The sequence below is a fragment of the Athalia rosae genome, chromosome 1, assembly GCF_917208135.1.
Source record: "Athalia rosae chromosome 1, iyAthRosa1.1, whole genome shotgun sequence".
In the NCBI taxonomy this organism is placed as follows: Eukaryota; Metazoa; Arthropoda; class Insecta; order Hymenoptera; family Athaliidae; genus Athalia; species Athalia rosae.
The window spans coordinates 22,828,390-22,848,772 of NC_064026.1; the positions used below are offsets into that span (position 1 = coordinate 22,828,390).

The window sequence follows — 20,383 nt, forward strand, 5'->3', positions numbered from 1 at the left end:
TAATTGAATTAGTATTTCTATTTCAGACGAGTTTAATTATCCGCAAATCTCAATATAGGCGTGTATATATATGTATATTCTTCAAACGAATAATCCAACGTTATGAATCTCCAGGACCGTAAAACGCCACCCTTTCGTGATCGATGAATCCTAATGAGATGGCGGTTGGTTTTGAGCGATGATACGCGACGTTGAAAAGAAAAAATCAATTACACCTATTAAGCTAGTTGGTCTTTGACCCAGTTTGGGCACCCTCAACTTTCCCTTCTCACCTTCCCTCCTGTTTCACCCCCTTACTGTAATCTGATTCTGCTTTAAGTTCAACAAAATAACACGGCTGATTCTCTGACAAAGCTCACGTACCTGAAATTATTCAGAGTTCAGTAATGCCAACCCGGCATTATGAATCGCAAGCGCAAAAGGGTGACACTAGAAGTAGGTGTATTCACCTTACAAAAAAAAGAAGCCTTTTAAAGTAGTTATTACAATTTTTGCGCATGTGTCCCAGTTTGATGTAGATTTAAAATGATCATCCAAAAATAATATGGATTCGCGAAAACTCTTGCGAGAAGAAACGAAATTTTTATCAGTCGTTGTAAAATTGTGTCGAATTTCATGTCCTCTTTGAATATTTCACTGAAAGGGTGTTTTCGCCGGTTTGAACGACAAAAAAAAATAAAATAAAAAATAAGTTTACACAAGTATTATATATTCAGGTATAATGGGGCGGGGTGTATAATAAAACAGATCGCAGAGTCGTGATATATCACGACCACACCTTACGAACAGGTATATAAACAACAAAAAAATTAGAAAAAACGAACAACATGAGACAGGATATATCGAACGTTTCCCCGAATAGAAAAGCAGACAACGCTTTTCGAAAATAAGGAAAATAAAAATAGAACCGTCGCATCGTCCGCGTTTTATAAAGAGCAGAAAGCGAGTTTGATACACAAGGTGTCGTGTTAAAATAAGATCGCGTGAGTTCGGTCGACTAGGGCATAAATAAGAGCTGGTTACGCCGCCATTCCTATGTAAATGCCGACTGCAACTCCACGCGGAATGGACGGGTTATAGATAAATTTTACCTGGTTAATTTTAGAGCGATTCAGAGACCCGGGTCAACCTCGCACCGTATCAACGTACATTCTCCCTCTACAATAATATACCGATATACTTTGCACAATCGATGCGGATATGGAACGATATACAGAAAGGCAAACGCAATCTGGTGGCTATGAAGAAGAAATAGAAAAAGGCACCCCAAGAACGCCAGCAGGACCAGTGTAATTCTTGCCAACATCTCGCTGATATATTTTACAACCCCATCCCGCTCCGTTAATCCTAGTTGCGCATTGTTTTGTTTCGTTGTTGTTGTTCAAGCTCTTTATTGCGATCTTGCGAGTACGTGTAAGTAACAAGTACACCACCGATGCTGTAGCAGCGCAATGCAGGGCTTAATTCGCCAACCGGTGAATTATGATTAAACAGTCTGTAAGCACCTCCTACCTAACCACCCGGCTACGGTATAAGCTCGCGTCGTTTGCACGCGGTGTGCACTGCATAAACTCGGTAAACTCCGGTGAACCAGGTACAATACTATAGAGTTACTTGTTTAAATTAAACGGATTGCTTTGCAGGCCACAAATAATGGGTACGCGCGCCTATTAGTACTGCAGCAACTACTAAGAGAGAGTTGGAAAAACGAGAGAATGAAGACGAAAAATTGAATAAATCAGCAAAAGAAAATGTCCCAACGAACAGTCTGACGCAGCGGTAACAGCAGCAGAATGGTGCGAGGAAGCGAATCCACGCGATACGATTAAAACGGACGCCCGAAGCAGCGACGAAGTGAAAATAGTAACTTTAGACAGTGGCGTGCCGCCGTGGTACAGGCGTTTCTCTTTCCTCGTTGCTGCCGCTGCTGCACCATCATCGTACCAGATGAGCTTACTAATTGCAGTTTCTGTTGGAAACTGCTAACTCTACTCAGAAATACAGGACCGAGGATACCGCCCCATCACGTTCTCTACTGTGCCACGGTTTTCCCGACCAAACCGTCTTTTCCATCTCCCTGCTTTCCCTTCTTGTTATGCGCCATAACAGCGCCGTGCATCGCTACCGGTCGTGGATGAATACCGGAATACCTACCACCGTATTTCGTGTTCTCCGCGAGTTTTCCCTTGAAGTTAAGGCGAGCTACCGTGCGACTGTACAGCCTTCTTTGAAGTCCATAAAATTTTATCCTTTTTCATTATTATTCATATGCATAGATGTATAATTACTCGTAAGTACGACTTTAACTCTGACGTAAGCGAACAGTGCTAACTCAAAAGTACCTACTTCCTATCGCAAGTGGTTAAATATGCAAATATCAAAGTCCAACGTCGACTCGATTCCTCCGATGTTGTGCACCAGGACATTGTCCAGGATATCGATGTATCCTTACTTCTTCATTTCATTATTATATTCCGTTGCGTTAACCAGCGGCGCCGTGAATTGTGGGTCGTAACTGTTTAACAAAACGTCTGAAAAGAGGAGTTGAAGAACGATCTAATTACTTGTAGTAATACCCCGTAGATCGGTGGTTACCGAAGTGCTTAGGGTGAAAAAGATTGTTACCTTCCTTATAACAGCACCTTAATTATAGACGTACGAGCGGTCAATTTTACCGCAGAAAGGTACTTCATGGGGTGAGAAGAGTTCTATTTCGTCTCGTGTAAAGATCGCGAGACGAATGAAGGGGTGTCGGGAGACGTGGAACGATGATTAAATTAGAGCCAAGTCTGGTAGATCCCGTTGGCAACATCCACCCTAGTTTTCACATGAAATTTGATTTCGCATTCTTGCCGTAAATAACTTATTTACCCGGTGATCATGAACAAACGTCAGAAATGACGGAATCCCCGGCAGTTAGCCGTCGTTTCTGACGCTATACGCGTCCCGAACATACCATACAGCCACATCACGCATACCTCGCATATCTCGCCTGAAATGTACACATGTATGTTGTACTACACAACGCAATATACGCACACTGTGTATTACATCAAACATCCCCCCATAAGTATACGCAGCTTTCGACTCACCGCGAAAGCGTACGATGGTCAGGGTAGATGGTTGACAAAAACTTATCGGACAGCGATATTATTCAGAGGGACAGCTCGGATTATATACGTGCTCGTTTTATAACGGCTCCATTTGTAGCTTTTGGCTGGTATTATAGTATAAGTCGCATCACGTGAAATTCGCGTGCCAAGCCTAAATATATCTAGCTGGAATATTTTTCTTCCTCGTGGGGTTTTTCTTTGTCTTTTTTTTTTCTCTTCAAACGATGTAATTCTAGCTTTCATAGACGAGACCTCTTTATCAATGTCTTTCCCACGCCTGGTCTCTCTCCATAGATTGACTGCTCACCTTCCACTCATTTGTAGAATTTTATTTTTTTGCTTTCTTCATACTTTTTGGTATATCACTAGATATATGCACGGCTTGATATCAGGAAAGTTTTTTTTTTTTTTTACACCATTACATCGGTTGTTCAGCAAGCGAGTGCGGTTTGTAAACGTTGAAATAACTTCCACGAAGTTCATCTGTAATTTAATCCATCCTATAGGTATATCTCCGGGATCCAAAAGGGCTGATGATATATGTATACACTACAAATCGGCTTACGATCAAATATTCAAATTCCTGTTTCTCGAAGTTACGGAATGAAATTCGGTATGTTTCATGTTTCTGGATTTACGATATGAGAATTCAGAAAGCTCATAAGGATTTAGACGCCAACAAATACCGAGCACTTTTCGCTCTCTCCATATACCTACGTAGATTCATAGGTATAATCGACCGACGTTACACCAGCGTAAGTAATCACGACGATCCCACCCACCTGTACCATTGGCATCGTCTACCTGTACCAAAATTACTCCGTGCTATTCCTCAATCACTACTCCGTTAGAAGCCTCTCATCATCGCGTAATGAACATCGCGGAAATTTCCTGGCTCACGGGGGAACGAAATACTTCACTCAACTCAAATTTTGTACATGAAAATATACGTACGTATGCATAAGTTGTGTGCGTAAACTCGGTGGCTGTGTTAGAAATCAGAAATTGCGCCGTTAGACGGGGATGGCTTTTGAATTTTCGGTTATGTTTCACGGTTCGGCATCAGCTGGCATTTTCCCAAACTTATTGATAAAACTAGAATCTATTGGATCCTCCCCCGCGTTACCCGAGTCGTCGTTGTACAATATTTCCGTGTCGGTATTGATACATTCGTACGAACTCTCGTCGAACGGATTGTTTCATCGTGAGAATTGAGCATGTGAAAAATTGATGAGTTCCCCCGAACCCCATTCCACGTTTGTACGCGGCATAGAAAGTGCAGATTGACTTAGTTTATAGGTTTCTGTACCATATTTTCGATCGGTTATACATCCATTGTTATCGGTTGTCCCTTCGTTATCACTTCGACTTTTCGCGTTATTGAGTCAAAGGAAAATACATCCGAACGACATTAAGTGATTTCCTAACGTCATTATCTATCCATTGGATGAAATACGCGAAGGGAACGTGGCAAGATCGTTAAGCGAGCTCGCACGCTCGGATATACGTACACCGGATCGGTTCACTCTTAATACAAATTTCCGCTCCATAACTTTGGATGAAACGCGATGAAATCTACGCGCCATTTTCGCACCATTCTCTTTCATACCATCGACAAAAGAGAGCCCGACCGGGCTATTCGCAACAATGGAGGGCGATTGTCTATTGCCCATGACCCGGTGATCTCGTCTCGAATGAGTCCTCTTCATCCGGGGACGATTTTCTCTCCGTATTATAACCACCCTCAGAGACACATCCTGGATGCTACCCACCAGTTGCCGCAACGGATATATAGGAACTCGAGATAGACACGCGGGCAAAATGGTCACGCTCCTTTCCTCCGTCGCCCATAGCCACGTGTCTCGAATGCAAAATCCGAGGCGAAATCTAGACCAGCATGCATCCTATCTCACCGTGATTTACGAGGTATTTCATGCATCGAGATATACCGTTCAATTTTATATGTATATTCGCCGGCGCGTTGGGCACGCTTTTTTCAGGGGGTCCTTGCGGTGGTGGGACACGGTTTGCGGGTTTAGTACAATGTCAGATAATCCCCATTACGTACCTCCGCTGGGGTGCACTAATCGTCTTCGGGTTTATTCAACTTCGGGGAAACAGATAAAGTGGTCGTACAATACTAACATGGTACACGACCGACCGACCATTTTGGCATTATCTGCAAAATAATTGAAAGTTTTACGAACATGTGAGCAAATGACATCTTTACCTTCGCGGAACATTTCAAAAATTTCCTCAAAATGTATAAAATCATCGATTCTCATGTCCGTAAAAAGTAATAGAGTGCTGGCAACATACTACACAGCTGTATAATTTCTGTAATGTTATATATTTTAATCCACGAACCAAGCGCGCCCAGACCAGCAGCAACAGAAAAGCGTTACGTCCCGTTTAAACCATGCGATAGGATTTATCGAAGCACACGCGTTATCCTTACGAGCGATATGGATAAGACGATAGTTGGTCGGTCACGTGACTTGAGAAATTTGCGCCACTAGAATCCCACCGGGTATTAAGTACGGGCTGGATGGCGTGTCCCCGCGTGTATAATCTTAATTATTTTACGACGCGTCGTTAGGTTTTGTTAAAATTTTTATTGCGTGATAATGGACTGCTGTTTTTTACGGAGATTTCATCATTTCTTCTTCGTCCAAGTCGTTAGTTATGAGAAAATATATCCTTTCAAAGGCACGGCGAGTGCCACAATCAGAGAAAAATGTGTTATATTTATAGGTACACAGGTATTCTCGAGTCCAATTGGAATTAGCTGCACCCCTGCCGTTGACGCGTTACAACAAAAGTTTCATCGTTTCCTCGACAAAGTTTTGCATTTGTTTTCCATTTTTTATTTATGCCTTTTGCTGTGTCAAACGGTGACTTGTTTCGCTGTGTTTCGTGTATATTATACTCAGAAATGCGAATTTAACTCTTTCCTTAAACTCCGCGACAATTTAACTGCGCGTTTGTACGGCACTTGACTAAAGAGCGATTGAATCATTAGAAACGACCCTTAATTGGCCGCTGGATACCCATCTGTGTAGGCGTATAATTGCGGGAATCCAGTGATTCATAAATCACTGTGCAAAGAATTGAACAAAGAAAGATGAAAAAAAAAAAAACAAACAATTCAAATGCCACGCATACATGAAGCCCGATAACAAAATAATATTTTATACCCTATCGCTTGTGCTCATGTATGTTATCATTCCGCATGCTTTATGATTTCCACACACCATAAAACCGCTTGCGACTTGCCTTATGGAGAAGCTAGATCGAAGACCCACGCAACGACCTCTGCTCTGCTTCGTTTACTAACACACTCCACCCTGTTTACACCGTGAAGTCAAAGAGGTCTTACCAATAATTTGAACTGGATCTGACCCCGCAAGTACGCGAGGTGTGTTACCCGAATAATTGGTTATTCGCCATTATGAGTACGATCGATGAAATGGTGGTAGGCTTAACCTGTGCAGTTCCGATAAATGCGTATGTGTAGTGATACCGCACGGTTAGCCCCGACAGACTGCTTATGGTGCCTATTGCTGTATTACGACTACATTCGCATCGTACATAAGCAGACCTCTTCTGATGCACTTTACAATTACGTAGATACAGCCTTAACTATTTAACTATCGACCCTCAGCTGCTCCGGTTATAGTCGTTGCGAGATAGGTACTGCGTTTGAACACATTTTACGATACAGTAAATAATCCACGAGTTACTGCGGTGGCATAAACACCGTTACCACCCGGAATAAATGATCACCTAGAACTTACCGGGGTAACTATTCTCGGTAACATTAATGGTTTCATAAAGTCATCTTTCACCGTATGTACTTCCTGGAAACTAGCAGACTCGGCAGACTATTTCTTATCTAATCGCGAAGATCGGAATTTGGAAGTTCGGTATTGCACCGAAGAATCGACGGGCCATGCTAGGAATATATTATAATTAGGGTATGTGTGATGCTCGCGTGTCTTGTAACAGGGAATTTTAATTTGACGTTAAATCAAGACATCCCACGTTTGTCAAATAACCTGTTGAAGAGGGCAATCAGACTTTCACTTTGCGTCCGTTTATAGTTTGAATAAATATGTGCGATAAAAGCAACATGAGCCCTAAATATTAAGTCCGTGGATAATATGTACATGTGAAAGTCTCATACCGTTCCGTTTGAATTAAGAAATGTGGTATATTCACTCTCGTTGAAGCCTAACGTCTTAATTAGCGAGATTCTTAAAACCGCTCAGCTTTCAACGAACGAAGAGTCAAAAGATCAGGAGTAATCTTGTCGGACTCTGCCTCCCCATCGGAGTAGATTTCTAAGAAATTACAATTTCAAGAGTTCACCTCGTAACTGTCACAATGTTTACAATTAATTAACGAAGATAATTATTTCACGAGGCTGATTACTCGAATAATGAAAGCCTTCATTCGCAACGTTGTGTAAATATTTGCTCGATAATCGCGCAGCGGTCTTCCTCTCACATAGTGTATCGGCTCAACGAATTACGCTGACTTTTTATTCGAATTATCGTGCAACTTTGACTTTACGTTATGCGATGATTCTAAAATAATGAGCCGCTAAATTTTCACGTGCACATTACGATGATAGAATTAATTATTGAAGACAATTTTTTTTTTTTGCCTACTTGTTCAGCATGAACCGTACGATTTTCAACGATGTTGGAAAAAAACTGTAAGACCTCTGGCAATTTTGGGGAAACGCGTGAAAAGGGTTAATTGAACGTTCGGTATTGTGAAGTGGTTGTGAATCACGTGGTGAAAAATAAAACATCTGCTGCCCTCGTCCAATTTCCAAATGAAAGGTTATATTGTCCCGAAAGACATACTGCAGACTCCCTAATCCCTATATTCGGTTCACAATCCCAGTCCTCTTCCTCGTTCCTTTTTGCTCTCCTCTTCTTCTGTCTATCCCTCAGTCACGCCCACCAGCAAGGTAGACATTGATTTAAGGAATCCCAAAAGTCGGAGGTCCCCCAGAGGCTCTCTCCGATTTCATCTCATCCAACATCCGAGTCAGGTCTACCAACCCCTTCGATGCACCGCAGCCAGATTAAAGGGGTGAACGGCACAATGCAACCTTGGGGAGGGCCGGCGAGGACGTCACATTTCTTAGGGGACCGAAACGAACGAACTCTTTCTTCGCCCATCGTCCCGCGCTTCCTCGCTTCCTGATCCTCGAACAACTTCGACACTCCGAAAATTCTCGGTCCACTCGTGCACCGTAACATTTCCTAAATGGTCTAGCGTCCGAGGGAGTGATAAATGGTAATAGTATACGTCACGGTGACAGAAATGGCGATAAACGAGAACGGCATAGCAGTATTCACCCACCCCAACACCCGTCGGCGAATTCGACTTCATGCACGACAAGTCGACTGCAGGTAACGGGGTAGAAAAAGGTACAGCCAAAAGACCTCACCCCTTCCTACTCCCAGCTTTTCTCGATGCGATCGCTCTCAGACTTAGACTCTGAGAAATGATCTTACCATCGATTTACGTGAAAATCGTTCCACCCACCGGTAGGTTACTCCTTCAGTTTTGGTACAGATCCCTAAAAAACCCTTCGAATTGATAGTATAGAACTAGAGCCATAAAAGAACTTCAACTTTGTTTTCCAAAGACTGAAAACCGTGCTCTTTTGTTAATTTACCAATCTTTTTCATTCGATATTTTTTTTTACAGTATTACGAGATGAATTCCGATCAGAGCCACAAAACACTCGAGTCGCCGCTGGAGAAACGGCACTTTTGGAATGTGGACCACCACGAGGAAATCCCGAACCCTCGCTACAGTGGAAGAAGAACGGAAATGTTGTTGATCTGGAAGCAACGAAACGGTAAGTACAAAAAATAAAATACCCTCAACAGCGTGCCAACTCTAAATCACGGGGAATTAAATCGGAAATGGTCCCTCGCGGCGTTGTTTTTTTTTTTTTTTTTTTCCTTTAAAACGCTGTGAAAAAACACGTGATCTTATCCGTAACGTGCCAGCGGTATCAAGACGATGTAACACTCGCACGGACATAATTTAAAGGTTCCATCCAACTCCACGTTGCCCGAAAAAACTGCCAGGCAACAAGCTTCGTGATAAGCAAACGCTGGTGGCAACCTCGTGTGATTTGACCCAACGAGGGTTGACTCGAGTTTCGGTAACTCTAGACCAGGGGCTTCTTTTTCGGGATGTCTTTTCCGAATTCATTTGTGACAGAAACTCGTACACAGTGTAATGTACGAGTGTTTGTTACAAGAAACTTCAGGTGAAAAAAAAAAGAGGAAAAACATAGTATTCGTCCGAGTATCTGTGTCTAACGCGTGTAGAGAATAAAAAAAAAAAAGTGATCGAATGTGCCTAAATTCCGAATACAGCAGCTAAATAATTTCGAGTGATTAATTTTGTTTCTTTTCATGCGAGTCTGAAGAAATTCATGCTGACTTGGTTGCGTTAGGTATGTCTAGACACAGATATGCGGCATCATAAAATACGTCCAATAGAAACTAAGATTTAGAGAGCCGCAACCAATGAGGATAATCTAAAGACACAAGAGCGGTGGTAATCTCGCGAGTATTTGCATGAGAATGGCGCTTAAAGGATGTCCTCCATTATTCTTAGTACGTTATCTTTGTCCGCTCAGTAAAGAAGAGACACGGTCATTACTTAGATTCCCTCCTGGCGAGAATTCAAGAAATACAAAATACAAAGTTCCCATGTCACAGCTGTAACGCTCGCCTCTAAGGATCCCTGAAGGGTACGGACAGATCGCGTCTTTCAATTTATCCGAAGAACAAGAACGGTGATTTTTTAATCATCTATCAAATTATCGTCCCAAAACTTTCGCAGTCAACGCGTTCAACTATATCTGCTGCAGATATCGCGAAACTATCGAGTATTTCTTTTACAGGTTGAGAAAAAAAGTAGAATTATAGGGTGATGGTAGAACGTTTGAATTATTCAGCGATTCTCAACGAGATACATCTGCGCCGTTGCATAAGTTTCCGGCACAGCGATAGAAACGTTTGTAGCAAATTCAGTAAACTAGGTGGAAAGGTCGGCGATCAATGAGACTCGAAACCGAGTAGGGAATGTCGTGAATAGAAGGTCAAATAAAACCGAGAAAATCGAGGAAAAAAATAGGATTCGTTGAGTAAAAGAATTCTGTCCATGAGCGATCATGAGTAGAAGCTCTGTATTATACCGATATACCTCACGCTGCGGGTGAACTTGATTCCCTCTAGTAGTTAATCTCAAGATTGTCGCCGAGTTCCATTAACCGAAATACATCTTTCGTTTGCCGCGATCCCTATCAATCCTGAAGGCACTCCGAAGTGAAAAGAGGGATCGGGGTACCCCGTATATCTACAGTAGCACCACAGGTCGCTGCATTTCAAATCCAAATCTGAGGCGAAGTCTTCGAAACGAAGCCAATCGAAACGAAGAGAGAAAAAAAAAATTAAAAAGATCGTTTAAAAGTTACCAAGGAATCCGGACAAAGTTCCTTCCCTCTCTCGTCCGCCTCTCTTCTCCTTCGTCTATCTTACGTTATTATGCTTGATCTCAACCTTCTTGAAAAATGAAACTGACAATGAGTGGGGTTTTTCGGTCGCGACTAGGTCTCCTCGCGAATCTCAATGGATCAACGCAATTAAAGTTTAATCTGACTCCGTGTCTTTTCGTTCCGGTTCCTGTCGCCCTTTTTTCTGTTACATTTGGCCCAGGCATCCCGTTTCCAGATACCTTTTCTTACCAGTTTCTTCTTTTGTTTTTGATAGATCACCCCTTCATCCGGAAGTTGAATGGGTAATAAATTAGACTCACTAATAGAAATTAAATCCGCTTCCATTGGCGTGGGATCTCGACCCGAGGGATTCGCGCACCACCACTAGAATTAATTGATACTATAAATCAGAGGACACAATCGGGAACCTATTAATTTTACGCTGTTGTCGGCCCAACTGCCGCCGGAGTTCGTGTAGACTGTAGGCTGTAAAGTGTATTGTAGATCCTGGTATTCTGGAATTCCAACGTCCACTATATGTATATGAGAAATCCTAGGATATACAGTCGAGGTCTTTCATTTCCTAGGCTGCTTCTGCTTCAGCCTTTCTCTGAAATATCGTCTCTGTCACGGTATACCGTCGCGTGCATACAACAGCTAATTTATTTTCTCAAGTCCTAAACGAATAACTGACTGCGATTTGGCCCCTGCAGGGGTGTTATCATAGCGGTTTGACGATGCCGGTAATAAATGTTTGCTTCTTCTTCATTACGATATTCTTTCATACTCGAAGAAATCGGTTACATCCCCATTGCTTCGTACGCTATACTTTATAGTACGTCGACTTCTTTTCTCCTGTTCTAGGGTCAGTCTCGTGGATGGCGGTAATCTTATGATATCCGACGTCAGGCAGACAGACCAAGGGAAGTACCAGTGTGTGGCGCAGAACATGGTTGGCTTCCGAGTGTCTGCAGTTGCTACCCTCACAGTTCACGGTAGGGATCTTAATTAAGATGTGCTATAGGTTTTTTAATCAGCTATGTAAACGCTCTAGGGAATCGTGGTCCACTACGTGATTCTCCTTCGCTATGTTGCGTACTATTTTCCAACGGTTGATCAATTTCTTCTTCCAGTAAAACCATACTTCTTGGCTATGCCGAGTAACCAGACCATTCTGACTGAACAAACCGCAGAATTCGCCTGCCATGTTGGCGGTGATCCGTCACCGGAAATTCTTTGGCGTCGAACTGACGGAAAAATGCCAATCGGTAGAGCTAATATCTTAGATGACAAGAGTCTACGAATAGAACGTGTGACCACCGACGATCAGGGAACTTATATTTGTGATGCTGAAAACAGCGTCGGTGCCATAAGTGCCAATGCCACTCTGACGGTTCACTGTAAGTACATTACTTGTAGAAAAATGATAAAAATCCTGAAATCTGTTGATGAAAATACGGTGATATCAACCTTGCATTATAGCTCGCCCAGTCTTTACGCATTTTCCGAAAGACGAAGTAGTGAGCACAGGTTCGGACGTTTCCTTTGCATGCGCGGCTCGAGGAGCACCAAAACCTTCGATATTCTGGACCCGTGAGGGCTCCCAAGAGTTGATGTTTCCTGGTAACGTTTATCAAGGTCGTTACACGGTCACAGATGACGGAAGTCTCAATATAAAGAAAGCTGTTCGAAAAGATGAAGGCCACTACGTCTGTAGTGCCATAAGTCAAGCTGGAGCTAGCACCGCCACTGTATTCCTTGAAGTTAGTATTTTCCCGGATCAGTCTAATTGTGAGCATCAGGCATTTCTGTGTTTTTTCTAACGCATCTTACGTATCAATAGGTAACATCGGCTGAAGAAACGCCTCCGCCGATCATAGAATTAGGACCAGCAAACCAGACTCTGCCGTCGAAGAGCATCGCGTCTTTGCCTTGCCGGGTAGTTGGAACACCAACACCCCGAATTCACTGGCACAAAGATGGGGTCCTGGTTCAGCTTGGAAGTCGTATAACAATGGCAAGCAATGGAACTCTATTTATCGACGATCTTCAGCCGAGTGATTCTGGTCTGTTCACCTGCATCGCTTCCTCTGAATCCGGAAACACTTCGTGGTCGGCGACTTTGAGCGTCAGCACCTCGACCTCACTTCATCGAACACCCGACATGTCGGCCTTACCCCAAAATCCCAGTAAACCTAGGATCGTTAACACCACAAGCAACTCCGTTACCCTCACATGGAGTCCTGGGCACGAAGGGCAAAGCAAAATCATCGGGTATAACATAGAGTACTTCAGCAGCAATCTGAACACTGGATGGGTGGTTGCTGCTACTGGAATTACCGATGACACTTACACTGTGAGCTTCGTGTTTATTATTTCGGCGGCCACATTGAAATTCCGAATAACTTGACCGCCTCAATAACAAATTTTCATATTTTTTTACAGGTAACCGATCTGAAACCAGATACTTCATACGTGTTTTTGGTTCGCGCTGAAAACAGTCATGGACTTTCCCTGCCCGGACCACTCTCCGACAGTGCTCACACGACCAGTGTGAATCAAAATTCTGTACCTCAGATCGTATTGATACGCGCCAGGGATCGTTTAAACAGTGAAATTTTGCACTTGCGAGAAGTCCAACCGCTGACCAGCACTGCTGTAAAAATCATGTGGGACGTAAGTATCAGAAATTTGACTGTCCGTAAAGACAAGTTAAAATGTGATAACATACGATAATCTGACCGTTTCAGATCCTTGGTGCCGCGGATTTGGTAGAAGGACTCTACATCCGGTATCGCGAAGTGTCTAATAAACCAGAATATCAAATGGTCACAGTTTTGAACGCTGGTGCTACAAGCTACGTACTTATTAATCTGAACAAGTACACGCAATACGAATTTTTCCTGGTGCCATTCTACAAAACCATTGAAGGAAGGCCCAGTAACGTCAAGCTTGCAACTACTTTAGAAGATGCGCCGTCTGGAGCACCCGAAAATGTTCACGTCGGAATGATCAACATGACTTCAGCATTTGTTAGGTGGTCACCGCCACCAAAACACGAACAAAATGGACAACTTGTCGGATACAAGGTAAAGATTTTGACGGAAGCTTTAGTAGCCTAAATACGCTACGTTTAGTGTTTTTCCAAGTTTTTGACAAATTGATGGACTGAAAAATATTAACTTTAATTTTTTATTAATTCACAGATACAAATCAAGAGTAACACAAGCAATAAGGTTCTTGGTCAAATGTCATTGAATGCTTCAACCACATCAGTCATCATAAATAGTTTAACAACCGGGGGCCTCTATACGGCTCGCGTGGCCGGATTAACACGTGCTGGCATGGGTCCATTTTCCGGGCCGACCCTTCTTAACATGGATCCTGGACAGTTGACTCAATTACCGCCGAGAACCGATACGAGTCATGGTGGTATTTCCGTCGTCAGAGAAACATGGTTTTTAATTCTGATGATCGTAATGGTTTTTGCCATATTTGCCATTTTACTCGGTGCATTGTACGTCAGACGAAGACAAGCCATGAGTAAGCAACTTGGACACTTGAACGTTCCTGTTGGAACGGCTAATGATATCTGTCAATTGAATAAAGACACCCTTTGGCTGGATCGTGGGTGGAAACCAACAAGCACACTTCAAAGTGCTAACGACAAGGATTGCGAAACTAAGTTACTTAACAATCAACAAATGTTGGCTCCCGGCGTGGTTGCAATTCCAGGATCGGAGTATGCGGAAGTAAATCTAACGACGTTTTATAACGCCAGAAAACAACTACAGGCTCCACCAGAACCTTATGCTACGACGACGTTATGTGTTGGCAGTCGTAGTCCCGATTCGATGGAAAATAGCGGACAGAAATCTAATTCGAGCGACTCCTGTGTAAAACCGGACTATTCCAGCTTGGACTCGAACCAGGATCACAATAAATCTACCATGTCACCAAGCAGCGATAACGCAAGCAGCGTATACACCGATGAAAATATGGAAATTCAGAGAAGACCGCAGTACCGAATTCCGCTGAACGAAACGCAACCGGGTATGCCTAACTGGTGCGATATGCTGCCCCCACCTCCTGAGCACCCACCACCTTCGGGTACCTCTCTGTCTGCGAGAATGCAAGCTCCTTCGGCAGCATTCAGTCCACACTTGGCTAAAAGAATTGTACCGAATGATTTAGAGGGATCGACATCGGCGAATTCACAGAGCCCTCCAACTCCTCCAGTGAGAGTAGGGAACAGTTATTCTCCATCGCCCACGCCGTGGAACGGCCATCCAGCGATCGAAGGAACCCATGGAAGTCTTCCACAGGGTAGATACACTACTTTGCCTCCGCAAACAAATCCTCCGCCTGTACCGTCCTTTCCCCAAGGCTTCAATCATTACGATTATAAAAATCAAGAAAACGAGTATGAGAGCGGTTCTGTCATATATGGACATCAAAATGGACACCCTGAAGACTATAGACCTCACGAAAATTTCAACCGTACAAACCATCCCAATTCTCATTTAGATCATACAACTTTGAATGATGAGGTGTATCGACACAATGAAGAAATGTTCAGAAACGATAATCTTTATCAACCAGAGAATGACGAGTGGGATCGAAAATCTTGCGACTCAAATACGCACTCTGATATGTGCTGTTCGTGTTCAGAATCCAGCTGTCTTTACGCCGATACTGTGGAATATAACAATCAATTCGCTCCTGGGTGCGCTCATAACAGGGGTGGATCTAGGAACAGGAGTAATAGAAGTCCGAGAAGAAGGACCAACAGGCCTCCCTCGCCGAGCTATAGCAGTGACAGTAATTATTCCTGCATTCCTCAAAGACAATGCGGTTCAGCTAACTCTCAAGAACGTCACAGGCACAACCGCAGCAAAGGTATATTCACTTTCGGTATTATAATATTTTGAAATATTCTTTCGTCTGAAAAATTCCGTAAAACTTTTTTTTATCGTTCATCATGTCTACTACACGAATACTGAACAATATTCTTTGTTTGTTATAGACAAGGTTCCTGGCTTTCCAAGGACTGGTGGATACCCCCAGCATAACTCCTCAGCCTCTAATACGATGAGCAGTTCAGGGAGTCAGCGATATAACAAGCTGAACAGCGTTTTCATGGGAGCAAATAACCCCAACGCCCCTTCGGAGTCCAGCCGACTCAGCGACCATCGGGAGAGTTAAATCATTTTAATGATTCGAAGTTAAGCAGATAATGTAATCAATTTCAGGTCGCAACGAACAGTAATGGCATCACTGCAGAGTGTCAGATCTGATCTGAATTCTTCTCGCGAACAGGATTCATGGAAATTTACGTAAGTGAAATTTATTATATGAGTGCTGGAAACCATGATATGACACACTACATGGCGAAGATAGTACAATGACTCCATAATTTTGAGTGACTCAAAAATTGATTCCCAATCTTTACGTTTGCTCATTTGAAAAGCAAAACTTCCGCATATTCTAATGCATATAGGAGCTTAAAAGTTTGCGGAGTAATTTGAATTGACGAACGCGATGAACACCAAACAGCCTCGTCTTCTTTCGAGTATTTGACTATGGGATTGCCCTTTCTGAAGATATGTTAGGGCTCAAAAGTAAATACAATTGTTACACTAATCTACTCTGTGCCCATTAGACTAATGAATGCTAACATTATTCTTGGCATACGATTTTTTAATTTTAGTTTAAGGTACGTACGTTTGTGGTAACAAGATACAAGAATTAAGTCTAACTCAATAAGCGATGTTAAAATTTGTTTGGAATTTTTTTAATTCAAACGCATGTGTTTCTCTGAATGGGAGAAATTTTTTATAGACTGATCGAGATCTGGCAGAAATCCATATTTTACATTCCGTCGTAAATGTGGATTTGCGCGTGACTTACTTAAGTATCAAGTACTGAGAATGTGTAATAAATATAAGAAGAAACAGAGGAATGCCAATATCTAAGCAATAGTTGAATGAAATTTGTAATGTTCTTAATACAAATCGGTCATTTTGTCGAAATGCTTTTATTTCAGAAAATTAATATCGGTTTATGACAACTCTTTTAATTGCTAAAATTTAAGTACCTTGACAATTTTCAAAGGTGTTTTATAATCACAAAGCAGTTTTACACTACTTCAGCTTCGTTATTAGTTGAATTGTAACTAAACCGCTACTATATTAATGGGAAAATTTGATATGTGGATCGAGAAAAGTGGCATTTATTTTCAAAAAAACGTGTACATTCTCAACTGCCACGAAGAATAATGGATATTATTTTCGATATAACGTTCCTAAATCGTAAGGAAATTAAAAATAATTTTATTAAAATGAAATAATCAACATGTATCTCTTCCAAAACGAATACTTTTACCGATAATGTATGATTAAAATATTATATAACAATAACAATAACGATGTAAGTGTATAATCATATCAGATGGTTTTTGTATACATTGTACAAAGTTGATTAACAAGTTTAGTCATTAGTATATAATTAACATATTAATTATTAATATATGCGCCGTAGTTATTAAGGGATATTAGATGTATTATGTAATCGGTAATGTGTATAAGCATGTCCTGACAGATAAGTGAGAATGTGAGTATGATGTTAGATGGTTCACTTTACCACAAGATACATTCATACGTCAGCGATTTTGAACACCAGCTATGTAACAAATGTGGCTGCATCTTATGGCGACGAATGCGCTGTAATATAATTGATATCATTACAAAAACACGTTGAAAAATACGCATGTGTTTTTTTGTTGGTAAATTGTTTGTGAATATAGATGTAGTTTTAATGAGGTATAGTCAGTTACATCCTGTGTGGTTTCATAAGAGAATAAAATAATTAGTGATTAAAGAAGAACACTAGTTAGGCAATAGATAACTTTGAAGCCATGTAATCGCTCAAATTGAATGTAACTAATTAATAACTGTACTAGTTGCGAATTAACTGCCCAATAAACACAGTGTCGAATCTCTGTACTTTACTAAAAAATTATAGCATTTGAACAAATTTCTATTTTAATTTATAATCACTGCCAAATTTTGAATATTTCTATTCTCTACCAAAACTGCAAATTCAGTTGGTCCATATATTTTTACTTCATGTAAATCAACGTTAAAGATCAAAGTCACAAATCGACTTTTTGAAAACCCATGCATTTTTCACAATTCATTTTCCTTATCAGGTCAACTCCAAAAATAATGTACTTGCTAAATGTGAGCCTCATCATCTACTTGTGTAATGATAGACGTAGTCAACTAACAATTATATCAATGCAGTAATTTGTAAATCGTCATCGTAATGAGTACATGTTCGTAAAAGTCCATCCAATCAGAAAAAAGTGGTGATTAAATTACGTTTTTGGCACGTTTAGTATAGAATTCACGCTGGTGACCATCAACACGAAATATAATGCAAAAATGCGAGATGCTAGTGTCTCAATGATAATAGTTAGAAAATATACATATATATTCACTATAAGATAGTCCCTACCATGATGTTAACGACTTAAATAACTTTCCACGGCCTTTGTAAATTTGCCTAAGGGGATATAAGGCCACAGCATTAGGGGGTAATTTTGTGTTGAATAAATTATACCTATAACGTTGTGGCTGTGGCGCGAAATAAGGAACCATCGTCTCAATACTAATCGGGAAAATAACGTATTATTTTTATAATTTGCTGTCTTTGTAAAGTTGAAGCGATGGTTTTATTGTTTTGTAAAAAAAAGGAAATAATGATTAAATAGGAATAACTTGATGGAAATAAGGTTCTATCAAAAAAAGCCTTGCGATAAACATAGCTCGCACATAATTGGTGAGTCCTTACAGGACTGACCTCACTAACATTGACTTAAGATAATGTAATCTGTACTTGTAGATTTATCCAGCCAAACTTTGCCATCAAAAACGAACCCTGTGAATTTTGCACGGAAATTATTTCTGCCCGACATATAATACATTCAATCACCTTTCATTCTCTTCACTCCGCGCCATATTCTTGTCTCTGTGAATCACAACGAGATTAAGAGTGCAACTGATGTTTAAAATTCATGGAACTGTCACAAAAATTATAATCATAAAAATGAAGCTTGGCAACTAGTAAGCCAGGGCTACGTAAAAATAATCCATATCATTATAAGAAAATGAGATATAATTAAGTGTGAACTTCTGAATATGCGATTAATTTTTGGAGTAGGGCCACGTTAATTATACATTATGAGATTAGCTCGTAAGTGTGATCGAAGGCTGGAAAGTGTTTCATTTAAAATTTGAACCACTTTTTTTCACGTAACATTTTGTAAATATGACGGAAGGATAATAATATGGATGTTCATATAGGTAATAACTTATTTATTATGAAAAAATAAAACACAAAAACAATTATTTGGTAATGATTGATGGTAACCAAACTTTTATAGTTATGACGATAAAAAAATAACATATAACTATGAAAACAAACACAGACACAAACATTGTAGATAATTTATAACATTCGCTATTGTCAAGTACTACGTATATATATCACTGCATATTATACTGATAATGATTAATAAAGTAATGTTAAAAAAAATTGTGCTCCGACCATATTATTTGAGCGAAGGCATCCTGACGTAATTTGACTTGAGAAACATGAATTCGTCGAGTAATAAATTGATGCATGACGAACTTACGGAAACTCGGGGGGCATCTGTATACGTACGACCCTGTTCGCCGTATACCTATATAGGTATACTAGCGCTGGCATAGCGGCGCCACTAACTCTTCGAACTTCGAATCGTTCGTCTCCAAGTAACTCGTTGCTCATTTAACGATACGTTATAACGTCGGATTCCAAAACTTGAGAAAATAATTGTAAATCTGACCACATCTTGGTCTGTCGCTGCTTAATTAAACAAATTCAGCATGGTAATACATTAAATCATCTAGTAAATAGTAGAAACAAGAAGGTCAGAAGCGTTGATGAAAGCCTCGACCTAGCGCGCACCCCTTCGCGCCCTCTGATTGGCCCAATATCATCCGACATCTTGGCTATTTGAACAAGCGTTCGCGCAGCAGCACCATTACCTCGACGGACTTCGAATTCTCTGCTTCGTCTCCAAGTAAGTCATTGCTCATTTAACTATCCCCGTTATAATGTCGGATTCTAAAACACGCGGAAATTAATTGAAAAATCTGACCTCGTCTTGGTGTGACGCTGCTTAATTAAACGGATTAAACATGATGATACATTGATTCAGGGTAGAACTTCAAACCAGCGCGCACCCCTACGCGGTCTCTGATTGGTCCAATATCATCCGACATACTTGGCCATATTAACAGAGCCTTTGCGCAGCGACGCCATTATAGTCCTCGTCGAACTTCGCATCTTCTACCTCGCTCAGAGCAATTCGCTTTAATTTACTCGCTTTAGTTTAATTACACGTTATAATTTCAGTTTCTGAGACTCTTGATAATCAGTGTGTACGAATATCCAGAAGCATTCGTACTGGATCTCCGATTTTCCCACTACATACAATGGTGAGCTGTGAGTTTATCAACATTTTTGAATTTTTCCACAACGGAATTTCGTGCTGCATGGCGCTCGGGTGCCTCCGCTTCGACTTGTTATGCATTCCCGCGCAAACCGACCGTCCTTCGAGTCCGATTAGCAGAAATATTCCAAATCTGACGCTGCTCGCGCGGGTATGCATACAGCGCGAGGA

General features: G+C 41.2%; 1 protein-coding gene across 1 annotated transcript in view; it reads left to right on the plus strand.

Moving 5' to 3' along the window:
- The window catches only part of LOC105691399 (roundabout homolog 2-like), a 210,167-nt gene extending 191,336 nt beyond the window's left edge, over positions 1-18,831 (plus strand). The window contains exons 3-11 of the mRNA XM_048650743.1: positions 8,844-8,997; positions 11,518-11,648; positions 11,787-12,053; positions 12,136-12,416; positions 12,497-13,009; positions 13,099-13,329; positions 13,404-13,742; positions 13,860-15,552; positions 15,680-18,831. Of these exons, the coding sequence (XP_048506700.1) occupies positions 8,844-8,997; positions 11,518-11,648; positions 11,787-12,053; positions 12,136-12,416; positions 12,497-13,009; positions 13,099-13,329; positions 13,404-13,742; positions 13,860-15,552; positions 15,680-15,858 (3,788 nt within the window). The 3' untranslated portion in view covers positions 15,859-18,831. The remainder of the gene's footprint in view (positions 1-8,843; positions 8,998-11,517; positions 11,649-11,786; positions 12,054-12,135; positions 12,417-12,496; positions 13,010-13,098; positions 13,330-13,403; positions 13,743-13,859; positions 15,553-15,679) is intronic.
- The last annotated feature ends 1,552 nt before the right edge of the window (positions 18,832-20,383 follow it).